General features: G+C 45.3%; 1 protein-coding gene across 1 annotated transcript in view; it reads right to left on the reverse strand.

The window, feature by feature from the left end:
• CLMP (CXADR like membrane protein) overlaps positions 1–10,189 on the reverse strand; it is a 40,419-nt gene extending 30,230 nt beyond the window's left edge. Inside the window, exon 1 of the mRNA XM_015649975.2 lies at positions 10,053–10,189. Coding sequence (XP_015505461.1) covers positions 10,053–10,080 — 28 coding nt within the window. The 5' untranslated portion in view covers positions 10,081–10,189. The remainder of the gene's footprint in view (positions 1–10,052) is intronic.
• Between the last annotated feature and the right edge of the window lie 3,299 nt (positions 10,190–13,488).

A 13,488-nucleotide genomic window follows, 5' to 3' on the forward strand; every position in this document is an offset into this window, starting at 1 on the left:
AAAAGGTTTGTGGTCTGCTTTGTGCTCAAGTGACAAATAACTCGTGTTTGAATGTCACAGCAGCATCCATCCTACAAAGACACACTGGTTTTCCTGCCAGGAAGGGATGGACCTGGCACAGGGGGCTCCCAGTGACATCCAACACCTGCAGACCTGAGTAAACTCAGGAAAAGCCACGCTCCCAACACTCCAACAGCAACAGGAGGTGAAGGCAGTGAGAAACAATCACCAGAACACCCTTCAGCCAGGTCACTGATAAATATAATTTCTGCTTTAAAGGTTGTCAGTCACCACATAAAGCTAAATTTCATTTGCTGCTGTTTTGGCAATGTTCAGGTCCATGTCCTAAATTAACTCAGGTTCTTCAAATCTGGCTCTGAACACCGTGCCAGGTACAAACAGTAAACACTCAATAATACAATGTACAGTTAGTAAATAACCATGAATGCGATGTACAAATGGTAAATAAACATTAATACAGTGTCTAAATGGTAAATATACATGAACACACTATAAAAGCCCCTTTGTGCAGAGCCCAGCTCTGCAAATGAAGCAGAGAGCTGCCAACAGCCCCTGCACCCAGCAGAGCCTCATGGCCCATCACTGAGGCAGGGAGAGGCTTCAGGAGTGTGACTGAAAGCTCTGACACCATTTTAAAACTGCTTTGATGCTCAAGGAGTCCCAAGTGAGGCTGCCAGAGGCGTCTGGAAACTGGGAAGTGCTCTTGCTTAATTTTTTGAAGGATGCAGCAGCCTGGGCTCATCTGGGCCTAACACGCTGCACCAAATCCTGGGTTTGGTGTCTCTGGAAGTCACTCGAGCTCTCCCAGCATATTTTTTGTGTCTCTGGGCCAAACACACTGCACCAAATCCCAGGTTTGGTGTCCCTGGAAGACATTTGAGCTCCTCCAGGAGCTTCCTGTGTCCCTCAAGTTCTCCCAGCAGATTTTTTGTGTCGCTGGGCCTAACACACTGCACCAAATCCTTGATGTCCCTGGAAGTCCCTCAAGCTCCCACAGCAGATATTTTGTGTCCCACAAGCTCTCCCAGCAGATTTTTGGTGTCCCTGGACCAAACACACTGCCCCAAATCCCGGTTTTGGTGTCCCTGGAAGTCACTCAAGCTCCCCCAGCAGATTCCCGTGTCCCACACAAATCCTGGGCGCACCGAATTCCACATTTGGTGTCCCTGGAAGTCCCTCAAGCTCTCCCAGCAGATTTTTGGTGTCCCTGGACCAAACACACTGCCCCAAATCCCAGGTTTGGTGTCCCTGGAGGTGCCCCAAGCTCTCCCAGCAGATTCCTGTGTCCCACTTGGAGCTGCTGGCTCTCCACCAGCAGCTCCTCTCTTAGGAGGGGCAGGGAGGTTCTGCAGCCTGATGCTGCTGCTCTGAGACCAGTGCTAGTGCCAGGCAGCTCCTGGGGAGCGTGAAGCAATTTCCTCCCTCCTGCTGGATGAGGCAGATCCTCAGCAGCATTCCCAGCACCCCTCCAGACACCTCTCCCTCCAGCAGATTGGCTCCGGAATCACCGTGGCTCCAAATCTTCTCTGCGCCTCTCCCTGCCCAGCTCTGAGAAACAGTGCTTTGTTCAGGGAAAAAGGGGAAGAAAAGGAAAGGGGGGAAAAAAAAAATAAAGCCCTGATGTTGGAGAATGTGGCTTCTTTTTTTCCCCTCTTGTCCCTGGAATTGTGATTGGAAATAATTGGAAGTGTCACTGGAAGTAATCAGAAGTGACAGTCCCTGGGCTACAAGGCTTTTGCTTCAAGTCTAACGATCCCCCCGCAAAACAAAACCTAAATTTAAACAATGAAGTCATAAAGTGATTTGCCTTCAAGGTTGAAAACCCTGCAATATTTTTTTTTTTTAAATTAAAAAAAAGAAAAAAAAAAAAAAGAAGTGCCTGACTGTGGTTCAGTTCAATATTCCAGGCTTGCTGTGTGAGATGAAAACACAAAAACACACAAAGACACCCCGTGATTCCTGGCCCCACCTGGCCAATAAAGGTCCATATTTACATTAAACATTCCTGTGACCTTTCAAATTCTATCAGATCCGTAAGGAAAAGCACAGACTGAGTAATCTGAGCCGTGAGACTCATCAAGCACCCAGAGCAAATATTCCAAATACTGGGAAACCACCTCATTCCAATATTTTGCTGAAGCACAAAGGGAATGGAATGGTGTCATTATTTATTTTTTTTTTACATTTCTGAAAAGGCCTCCTCACAGCCCATCCAGGCACTTAGGGAAAGAATCTGTTCAAAAGACCTCGCAGCCACAATAACTCCACGCATTTCCTAGACAGAAAAGCCTCATTTTCCTTTTTCATGTGCAGCACGAATTAATTCAGAGACCCAGCACACAGAGCCCAGGATTTCCCTTCTGTGGGGTTTCTCTGAGAGCACAGCAGCACTTCACACCACGAGTGGAGTTCCTCAGCACAGAGATATCACCAATATGTGACAAATATCTCACTAGAAAATAAAGATAAGGCCCTCCAGGTGGCAGGTGAAGGATTTCAGCTTGGCTTCAGCTGTTTGATGTGACCTGCACATCACCACTGTGCCCACATTTGGGGGTGTAGCAGGAGGAACAGGACTTTGAAGGTTTTAGCCGTGTTCCAGGTGCTCCATCACCACCAGCAGTGTGCACCCACCTGTGTCTGAGCTTCCTCCTCTCCCAGCTGTGCTCTAAATGTTCCCTGTTTTAGATACATTTTATATTGTTGGCTTTTTGCAAATATTAAAATGAATGTTATGTGTATAAGAATGAGAAATTTTGTTGTATTAATATAGTTTTCTTTATTTCTGTTATTGATGAAATTTAGAAATAGTAGTATAATACATGTATGTTAGGCTATGGCATAGTATTAAAATAAAAACTGCTTTTGTTTGTATAACCCAAAGACTGAGAAAAAAAAAAATAGCTGGAGAACTCCTGCATTTGTAAACTCTCTGATCCAGATGAAGCCAGCAGTGACCAGAGCTCTGGGGGAGGAATTTATTGCATTTCTGGTATCAGGGAATGTAAATCTCGATGGCACCAAGAAGATTGATCTATTGGGAAGGGGACAAGGGGAAATTAAACAGAAGAACCCCAAAGATCCTAAGAAGAATGTCTGAATATGTATGAGAATTTATGGATATGTGGTAGGGTTCTGTTTTTAAGGGACAATCCTTTGTTAGTAAGATGAATGCAGAGACACCGGGCCGTATCTGTATACTTTACTTTTTTTCTCCTAATTGTCTTTTTATTAAACTTTTAAATTCCATAAAAATGATGTGAACCTCGTTTTTCACATTCCCTGTGCAATATGGCCCTGCTGGAGGCAAGAAAAGCTTTCTGTCAGTGACCCAAGCCCAGCCCAGTGGTCATCCCTCGCCTCTAACCCCGCACGCTCCAGTTCCGAGCGGCCAGGCAATGTCACAAGCACACCCCAGTCCTCGCTGACCTTTTCCCTCCAAAAGCAATTCAGCTGCAGGCACTAAGCTCAACTCCAGCCTTTCCACCCAGTCAGTCACATCTGGACAGGGTTCAGCCCCGTTTTCCTGCACAAAAAAGTGAAATAAAGTGGCAGCTCCTCGGTAGGAGGAGAGGCTGGGAGTGTGCTGGGATGTGAATTGATCCTTGTGGGACAGCAAATCTGACACCGTGGGGCCAGGGCTGGGAAAGTGGAGTTAAACATTTGCCTTTTTCAGCTGCCAAATGATTTCCTGGAGAAAGGGAAGGAGCAGATGAGGACAGGATGGGTTTTTGTGGCCTTCTATCGCATTCATCACCTTGGAGCTGCTCTGTCCTCTTTCCAACTCATTGCAAAGAAGAGACAGAGCTCTTTAGGGATAAATAAACCCAGGTGCCAAGGTGTGGCTGAGGAGAGCCTGGCCTGGAGCCCACCCTCCTCTTCCAGGGCTGGGATATTTCTGGGATGAAGGAGCAGCTTTATTCTGGGTTGATAACCCCGTGCAGAGCTCCAGGTTCCTGCTGCATTCACCTGCCCTGCACTCTGGCCAAGGAAACACATTTTAGCCCTGGCTGGCAGAGGTGGCTGCAGGAGAGGGCCCAGGAGATGAACAAGTTGGAATTCAGCCCCGTGCCTGTTGACTTTTCACACATTTTCCATTGTTGTGCTTCCTGCACTGTCCTGTCATTTGAGGCTCTATTCACAGACCTCCCTGACCTGACTTCACCCTTGACTTTTTGCTGGGCTGCTTCTGTAAACCAAGCATTTCTAAAAACGGATGAAGACACAGCTTTGGGGGGAAAGAAACCAAAAAAAAAACCAACCCAAAAAACAACAACCAAAACAGACCCATTCATCTTTTCAACAAGGCACCACCAATCTCCCTCTGCTCTCAGAGCAGCCTCTTCTGTAGCACACAAAACACATTTCGGAGGCACAAACACTGCCTGCAGCCTGGGCTAACACAGGGATTGTTTAATTAGAAATTTAAAGTGTATTTTGACTAAAACTGTGGGGGAAAGGCACAGAAAACAGCTTGCAGCACCTCATTCTATTGCTGTACACACAGGTTTTAGTCCAGCCTAACAAGGAATAAAAAGATTTTCCAAATGCATTTAAGAGTGGCAGAGGGAGCGTTAACATCTCTTTCAAAAACAAATCCCAGATTGCAAAGCTGCTGAATCCCCTACAAAACCCCGTGTTTGCCTGGAGGAGAACAGGGGTGTTTGTTGTGATCCTGAGGATAAACACCAGGATATCTCCCTGCCAGTTGTGCCATGGCATTTCTGGGAAGAAACTTGTGCTGCTCTTACACAAAATATCCAAAAACCACTAATTCTATGTGGAGGAGACAAGGCTAGGGTGGGTACAAAGGCAAAACACCACTTGTTTCCCATGGGAAATTCAGGAAAGTTGCCTTCCCTCTGGCTCTGCTCCCCATAAAAATGAATTCTTCTCCACGGTTTTGGCATGCTGTTTTTCCTCACTCTGGCAGGTTACTCTTTTCTTCCTTGTGGTAAAGTGGAAAAAACAGAAAGGACAAAAAAAACCTCCAAAATAAACTTCTTTTGTTTTTAGATGTTAAAAATCCCAACTATTTCATACAAAACAAAGCACCACTAGAGGAAAAACAGGCAATATATCATCAAGGGTTTAGAATGGAAATATTTGATGCAAACCTTCCTTGTCTTTGGAAGAATTGGAGTGTCTCATAAGGAGTGTTAACCCTGATATTCTTCCAGAGAGCAACTCAGATATGTCTGGCTCCTTTGAATTCCCCCTGGAGTTCCAAATAGATCCTCTGCTTTCCTTTATTCCCTTTTTACTCAGGTATTCCCAGAGCAGCGTTCTGAGCAAGACTTGGAATGAAATCCACTCTCCTCTAACAGCCTGAACATCTCACACAGTCGATGTTTTGTTGTCTGCTCTTGGAATTTGAGAGAAATTATTATCAATTCCATGAAGTCCTGGGGAGAACAGTCCTTTTTTAAATCTAAATACAACACTGAGTTCCCTGCATTCCTTCAGGAGCCAGTGACAAAGGGGAGGTGAAATCAAGACACAGAAATCACACACAAAACCCCCTTTCACAGCTGCAGGTTGGTTTTTACACCACTCCTGAGCCAAGGTTTGTGCTCAATGTTATAAGAAAGTGAAGCAAAGCCCTTGTGCCACCAACCTTCAACACCATGGGACAGTCAAAGGCAAGAGAAGGAGCCAAAGAAAACTGGAAAATAGCAAATATATATTAGTTATCACTGAGAAATTCTGGAAATATCTGGAAAATCAGCAGAAATAGAGGTCCATAACCTTTGTTTTAGGCAACTTGGAAATAATCTCCTTTGGTTTCTTCTATTTCTGGGAAATCAGCAGTAATAGAGGTCCACAAGCTTTGTTTTAAACAACCAAAAAACTGTCTCCTTTGGTTTTCACTCCTAAAAAATCATTAGGAGTAAAGATCCACAAGCTTTACTTTAAGCAACCTGAAAACTGTCTCTTTTGGGTTTACTCCTGGAAAATCAGCAGGAATTAAAGTCCAAAATCTTTCTTTTAAGCACCCCAAAAACTCTCCTTTGGTTCTTTTATACTTTTGGAAAAGCAACAGGAATTAAGGTCCACAAGGTTTGTTTTAAGCACCCTGAATTCTGTCTGCTTTGGTTTCTGGGAAATAAAGGTTCATGAGCTTTGTTTTAAGCACCCTGAAATCTGTCTCCTTTGGTTTCTGGGAAATAAAGATCCATGAGCTTTGTTTTAAGCACTATGAATTCTGTCTCCTTTGGTTTCTGGGAAATAAAGGTCCACAAGGTTTGTTTTAAGCACCCTGAATTCTGTCTGCTTTGGTTTCCACTACTCCTAGGCAGCAGCATCCCATTAAATTCACAATTCCCTGAGAGAGGGGGGCACTCCTTTTAAAAAACCCCAAATATCCCAGTGGGTTTTGCTTTGCTGTGGCACAGGATAGGAGGGTTTAGGGAGCAGGATGCCAAGGACAGGGTTTGTAAAAGGGTTTTCCACCAGAGCACAGCCCCGGGCAGCCCTGGTACTGCATCATCTCGGATTTCCCAGTACCAGCCCGTGGATACCTGGGCAAATGCCTGCTGTCAGAGGCAATTCCTCACTCCAGCAGCCCTGCAAGGAGCTGCTCCATAACCTTTTTCCCTGTGCAGTGAGACAGGAGGAGGCTGGGTGCTCAGCGCCCTGGGACAGCGCTGAAAGAGACTCCTCGACCTCAGAGCTTGCAGGGCAAGGCTGAGCTGCTCAGGATTTCTGCTCTCAGCACCACCCCAGCTCCCACAGGTAATGCTGATAATAAAAACCACACTAATCAGATGGTTATTTTGTGGTGGAGGAGCTCTAACAGTGCTGGGGAGGGGCGCTGCCCACAGCAGGAAGGTGGGTGAGTGGTTTGGGGTTGGCACAATTCCCTCTTTGGTCCCCAAATCCAGCAGTTCCTGCAGGGCAGAGCGCTCACACCAGCCAACAGCTGTGGGGAAAGCACATGGAACCAGTGACAAAGTCAGGCACCAATAATCACCCCTGCCAGCTGCTCTGATCAGGAGAAAATCAGCTTTTTCCTTGAATGGAAGGGTCATTAAAAACTCTCATCATTTACTTGGAGTGGGGGAAACAGAGAGGAGATTTCCCACCCCATCAAATTTAAACCAATTCAGAAACACATTTCAATGAAAGCATTGGCTGCTTCTTCATTGGGTGAAAAATGCAACATTCTGTTATGAACTTCTTCCACTCAGAAGTGAAGAACAGCTTCAAAATCTTGATTTTCAAGGGTGCAGTGTGTTACAGAGGGAGTTTGGGACAGCTGATTCTCACTCCTCAGCTGGTCACACTCATGTCACACTTACAGGTAGAGCCTGGGCTGCCTTCCCTTCCTCAATTCCCTTCCTCAGCCTCTCCTGGCAAACTGAGCCTGGCCCTGCTCTTGTCCACACTCAGCAAAGTCTTTCATCTTGTGTTGTTTGAATAAAGTCTCCTTCAGACAGATTGGCTCTCATTTCCTGTCTCCTCACACAGCTGCTGGTGTGCCCCAGAGAGGTAAACAGTGCACAAGACAAGAATTGTGTATATTAGCCACGTTATTGGGATGTTCAATGATGGAAACACAAACTTTCCTCTCAAGGCTTCTCTAAATCCCCTTTTTTTCCACATTAGTCTTTGTTTTATCAGGAAAAAAAAATAGCAAGAGATCACTGGCAGTTCTGTAGATTTTAACTGCAGAAAATTCAGGCTTTAGCCAGCAAATCAGAGTCCCCAACCTCCTCGTGTTCAGGAGGCAACAGGGAACATTTCCCTGCTTTTCCCTGGACTTGTTCCTGATACTGGTGAAGCTGCACAAGGAGCAGAAGGACCCAATCCTCTGCTGGCAGGGCAGGTAAAGCTCAGTGACCACTGCAGGACCAGGAAACAAAACATTCCAGGTTCTGCTCGGGGCTTTGAACACAATTCTCCCCTCACCAGTGCCTGGGCAGGAGAGGCTGAGAAACCTGACTCCAGGTGAGGGCAAAGTGGCTTTTGTGGGGCATTCCTGTGTTCCTGTCATGGTGGGGATGCTGAGGATAAAACCACTTGTGTTTTATAGATAAAAGCAGCAAAGATAAGCTGTCATTATATCCCAGACAAACCCAGCTTTTCTGTGGCAACAGTTTGTTCCTTCTGTTATAGATACATCTTGTATTATTGGCTTTCCACAGATATTAAAATTATTATTATGTGTATAACATTGGAAAAGCTGGCTGTATTAATATTAATATGTATTAATATTAATATATTTCTATTATTTCTGCTGTTGATGAAACTTAGAAATGATGTGGTGTGATACATACCTATATTTCTTAGGCTGTAGCATGGTATTAAAATAAAGATTGCTTTTGTTCATATAACCCAGAGAATGAAAAGATAGTCAGAAACCTGCCCTGCTTTCTTAGATTATCTTATCCAGATGAAGACAGCAGTGACCAGAGCTCCAAGGGAGGAATTTATTGAACCTCTGTTAGTGGGGAGTGTGAGACTGCAAGGAGCCACGAGAAAGATTGATCTGCTGGGGGGAGCAGCTGAAACTAAACAGAGGAACATCTAAATTTAAGAGGAATGTCTGAATCATGCATAAGAATCTATGAATATGCAAGATATCGGTGCTTTTAAGGAACAAGGGCTGCTCTTGGCTGAATGCTGAGGCACCCAGATGGATTTGTTCATTTTGCTTTATTTCTGTTGCCTAATTGTCTTTTTATTAAACTTTTTAAATGATACCAAAAAAAGTGAACCTCTTTTTTTCACACTTCTGCTCCAAACCTTCAACATAATGGAATATTCAGGATCAAAGACTGCAATTCCCATTGTCTCCATCGGCAAGGTGAGCGACCAACCCTTCTGTGTCCCAAATTTCCACTTTTGGAAGGGCTGAGCAGCCCCTGGCAGGAGCTGAGCTGTTCCTAACCCTGCTCTCTTCTCTCCTGGAGTCCTCTTTGAGCACCACAGAGAGGCACAAATGACCAGAGCAGATGTGCAGGGCACAAAGTGCTGCCAGATCCTCCAGCACATCCAAACCCCATCGCGTCCCTATGGATAAAACCTTTGCCAACAGCAATCCCCAGAGCAAAACCACTCCTCCATTTATCAGCAGCCGTAGAAACATCGAATTTGGTCACCAAACCTCCCTCTCTAACCCCCATTCCACACCTGGGAGGGTGGAATTGGACTTCTCCTGCCACAATCCTTTAGAGCTGCTGGAAAACCCTCCTGTGCCTGTCCCGCAGCTCCTCCCAGGGCAGCCGAGGCCAGCCCACTCCCCCACACCTGGAGCCAGGTTCCCAACACCCAGCAGCCCTGGGATTGCCAGGCTGTGCCCTGCAGAGGGCTGGGCTGGTGCCTGGCAGCAGCAGGAGAGGAGGCTTAGCTCACCCTGCAGTGCCCCTGGAGGAGCAGGAGCCTCCTCAGGGCTGCCAAGTCTTCTCCTCACAGCCCTCCTGCTTTCCTTCACTCTCCTTTTCCTTCCTCTGCTCCTCTCTCTGCTCCTCTCCTCCTCAACAAATCTTCCTTTTCCCTCCTTTCAGCCGCCCTTTCTCACCTTCCCCCCTTCTCCCATCCTTTTCTCCCCCAACTCCTCCCTCCTGCGCTCCAACACATCTGTTTCTAATCTCAGCCATCCATTGGAAACAATAACCCCTTTTTATTTTCAAGGTCTGAACACCCAGTGCCCAGCAATTCAACACAGTTGCACAAATTTGACACTCTGCCTGAAACAAAGATATTTTATTCACCTTCTTTTGCCCCTCTCTCGTTTATCCCTGAAAAGCGCTGCCCTCTTTAAACAAGAAACAAACATTCCCAAACGAGTCTGTTTGACTTTTTAAAATTAATCTGGATAATCAGAGGTCTCTGGCTGTCAACCTGCTCATAAGGAGACCAGGAAAGGACCAGAACTCAAACACCACTGAAATCCCAGTTTTCCATCAAAGTTTCCTCGTTACAAACCCCTTTTCTCCAACTCACCAGAAATGAATTTCAGGCACACGGAGCAGGCTCGTGGAAGTTTGATTAAATAAAAACTGAGCAACACCAAAAAGCCAACCTACCTAAGAAGAGGATTGAGAATGCAGACATTCCGTCTCCCAGCCAGAGGGACTTTTCCTCCCTTTTTCTTCCTCTCTCCCAGGGAAGGCAGGCAGACCTGCACGGGATTCAAAGGAACGCCTCTGGAATGCACTGAGCGTAATTGCATCCATGTGCCAGAAAAATAACCAACTTCACCCTTTCTTCCCTCCTGCTATTCATCCCCTGCTCCATCTTCCATCCACATCCAGCCAGAGCTGCTTTAATTTGGGATCTCCTGCAAATTCTGGGAGTTTCTGGGCGAGAAGAGGCAGAGGCAGCGCGGCAAGGACTTCACATCCACGGCAGCACTGAACAATTTTGCCTGTCTGGAGAGGAGAGGAGAGGGGGAAAACACTGAGCTCAATGTTCACCACATGGCTGCCTCCCACCAGAGCCCCTCCCTGCCATCAGCTGGGATTAATAGTGAAGACCAGTCATGTGGGTGAGGTAGATTTCCAGCAAGAATACAGATATTAAAAAGAGAAACATGAGGATTTCTCCCGTGGCAAAACAGTTAAGTTTGGAGGCAGCAAAAAAAAAAGAAAAAGAAAAAATCCAGCATGAAAAAAAAAAAAGAAAAAAATCTGATTTGTCACTCAGGGGTTGGAGGGAGACTCTTGGAAAAAGCTCCTCAGGAGGATAAACACACTCCCCTGCATGCATTAGCTTTGGGCTCTTTTCTGCACTGGAAATTGGAGATTTCAGGCTTGTGGAACACTCACTCTGCCTGCTGCGTGGTTTTCTTCTTGTGTTTTAAGGAAAGAAAGAAATCCCCCCCAAAATGGATTTAATTTCAGGTTGTAGCCGTGCTTCACCGATGAGGGAAAGCTCAACCGAGCAGAAATTGGTGGCTCTGGGCTGTGAGTTTTAACTCCCTCCCAAAGGGCATTTTAAGGCACACAGAGAGATCTTTACAGCCCATCTTCAGCTTCACCCTTGTGCAGGGGAGCAAGTTTTAAAAATCACCCCATAAAGAAATAGCCAGCACATGCAGCAGGAGGGAAATAAAGCAGATTTACCCACCTCGGTGCCTCGGAATCCAGAACAAAAATTCTCCCCTTTAGAACAGTTATGAAAGTGTTTGTAAAGCCTGGAGGAAAGCAGCAAACCGTGGGCAAGGCTGCCAGCCTGTGGTTTGGGACATCACACTCCAATTTTCCAAGCTTTCTTTCCCCGTGTAACTCCACCCACACACCATTTCTCTACACAAAAAACAGGGGTAAAATACTCCTCTGCCTCTCCAGGGATGAAAACAAACCCTGCACAGAGCCAGCAGCTGGATTTGGTGATTCTTCTGGTCACCTTCTGTTCAGGATATTCTATTTTTTATGAAATACAGAAATATTTATGGAGCCCTCAGTGAGGCCACAACTCTTGGAAGCTCTGAAGGAATAATTTGGGGCCTTTGGTGCTCATGACAGAGCTCTGTAGGTATTTATGGGAAGACAACAAAGAGTGCTGCCAAAATCAAACCCTAGATTTGGGCAGATCCAGAGAGAACAAAAGGGATAAAAATCATCCTTCTGCACCCAGTTTCATCAAAGTTTTATTTGCCCCTCCCAGGCTCAGATGGAGACAAGAGCAGCATTTGGCTCCTCCTCTCCAGAACTGATTTTCTCTCTGTATCACGTTTTAAACAGCATTTTTATCTAATATAGGCTATCCAAACCCAACCTTGATTAGGTGAATATCACAGCTCTGTCCATCCCACATAACCAAACCCTGAGATTCCTCCAGAACCTTTCCCCCCTTGCTTGACCAGACCTGCTGCTGTTTTCCCTTTGAATGGGCCTAAACCCCTCTTGATTCTCAGAGCAGGACATGAATCAGTGGAGAAAAATTCATTTAATGCCTCCCCTGCTCTGCAGTCCAGGCAGCACCGAGCTTGTCTCTGTGCATTACAAGTGTGACAGAAGATGTCCCGGGCTCTGCTGTGAATTCCCAGCATCCTGATGGATTTAATGGGATCAATTCCTCCCCAGGGAGAGGGAGAGGAGTGCTGGCACCCTGCACTGCCTGCCCAGCCTCCCACAAATAAACCTTTATTTTTTAAATAAAAAATATTTTTACTTTTTAAAAGCTGCTCTCTGCAGCACTTTGTTTTCTCAGGAGGGGAGAATTCCTTCCAGGGGGTTTGTGACAGCTCTCACCTGGAGCTCCATGGGATCAGGAATTCTCACCAGGGACAGCAGGGGAAGGGAAACTGGTGCTGGAGACCAGCATTAAAACAAAAAAAATTGTTAAAAACTCTGATAAACTGAATTAGTTTTTTGGTATTTCAGAGTTCCTGTACTGCTGGTGACAGACCCCAATTTTTAAACTCAGATTAAAACATCTGGCTCCAAAAATCTGCAGAAATCCTCTTGGGCCACAGGCCAGTTTATGTGCAGCTGCCCCTGTTTCGACCCCTTGACATTTGGATGATGAAACCTTTCAGAAAGCACACAAATCTTCAATCTTCAATCTTAAATTTTAAATTTCAAATCTTCAGTCTTCAATCTTAAATTTTAAATCTTCAGTCTTCAATCTTAAATTTTAAATTTTAAATCTTCAATCTTCAATCTTTAATCTTCAATCTTCAATCTTAAATTATAAAAGTCTCCCATCCCAAGAACCTGTTTAACATGGATTTATACCCCAATTAGCATCTGTGGGGTCTCTCTCTAATCCCAACTGATTTTTTTTGCTGGTCAATTGATTCCTTTCACTTTGCTCTTCCTCCTCCAAGGAAACACCTCCTTGAGCCTGAGTTGTCCCCCAGTGCTGCTCATTCTCTTCTCAGTGGTGTTTTAATGTCCCCATCACCCAAAACATATCCAAAAGCTGCATTTTCTCCCCAAAACTCCCACTACTGGTGCTGGTTCATTATGGTCTCTTCTCCAACATCCCCTGTTATCAGTTTACCTCTCTCAGTTTAAATTATCTGAGCAGCTTCTTGAGAAAGGCACTGAAAGAACAAAATTCATTCATCACTTGGAATCTCTTGAGCAAACACCATTTCTATTCTGGTTTTGGGGCGTGCAGCACCAAACAAACCTCAAAAAAATGTTAGGGGAGGAATAAAAACCCTTCACACAGATTTCTTTTCACAATCAGCAACTGGAGAAAAGGCTGCTTTGTGTTTTGTGGGAGCCAGACGCTGCTCTGTGAAGTTGTTGTTGTTGAAGGAGCTCTCTTCTCTCAGCCAGGCTTCAATAATTGATTATAAAAGCACAATTTGTCATTTAGGATCAGTAGGAAAATATCCCTTCAATGAGGCTTAGCGCTCACAGTGTCAGTAAATGTATTTGAGGGAAAAGAAAACAACTAAAAAGCTCTTTAAAGCTCCAGCTCAGGGTCTCAGTGCACACAACTCCGAGGTTTATTTTTGTTTGAGGGGAAAACACCCCTATTATTCTTTTATAGTCTTCTTTTCCC

Source organism: Parus major, chromosome 24 (assembly GCF_001522545.3).
Source record: "Parus major isolate Abel chromosome 24, Parus_major1.1, whole genome shotgun sequence".
Classification (NCBI taxonomy): domain Eukaryota; kingdom Metazoa; phylum Chordata; class Aves; order Passeriformes; family Paridae; genus Parus; species Parus major.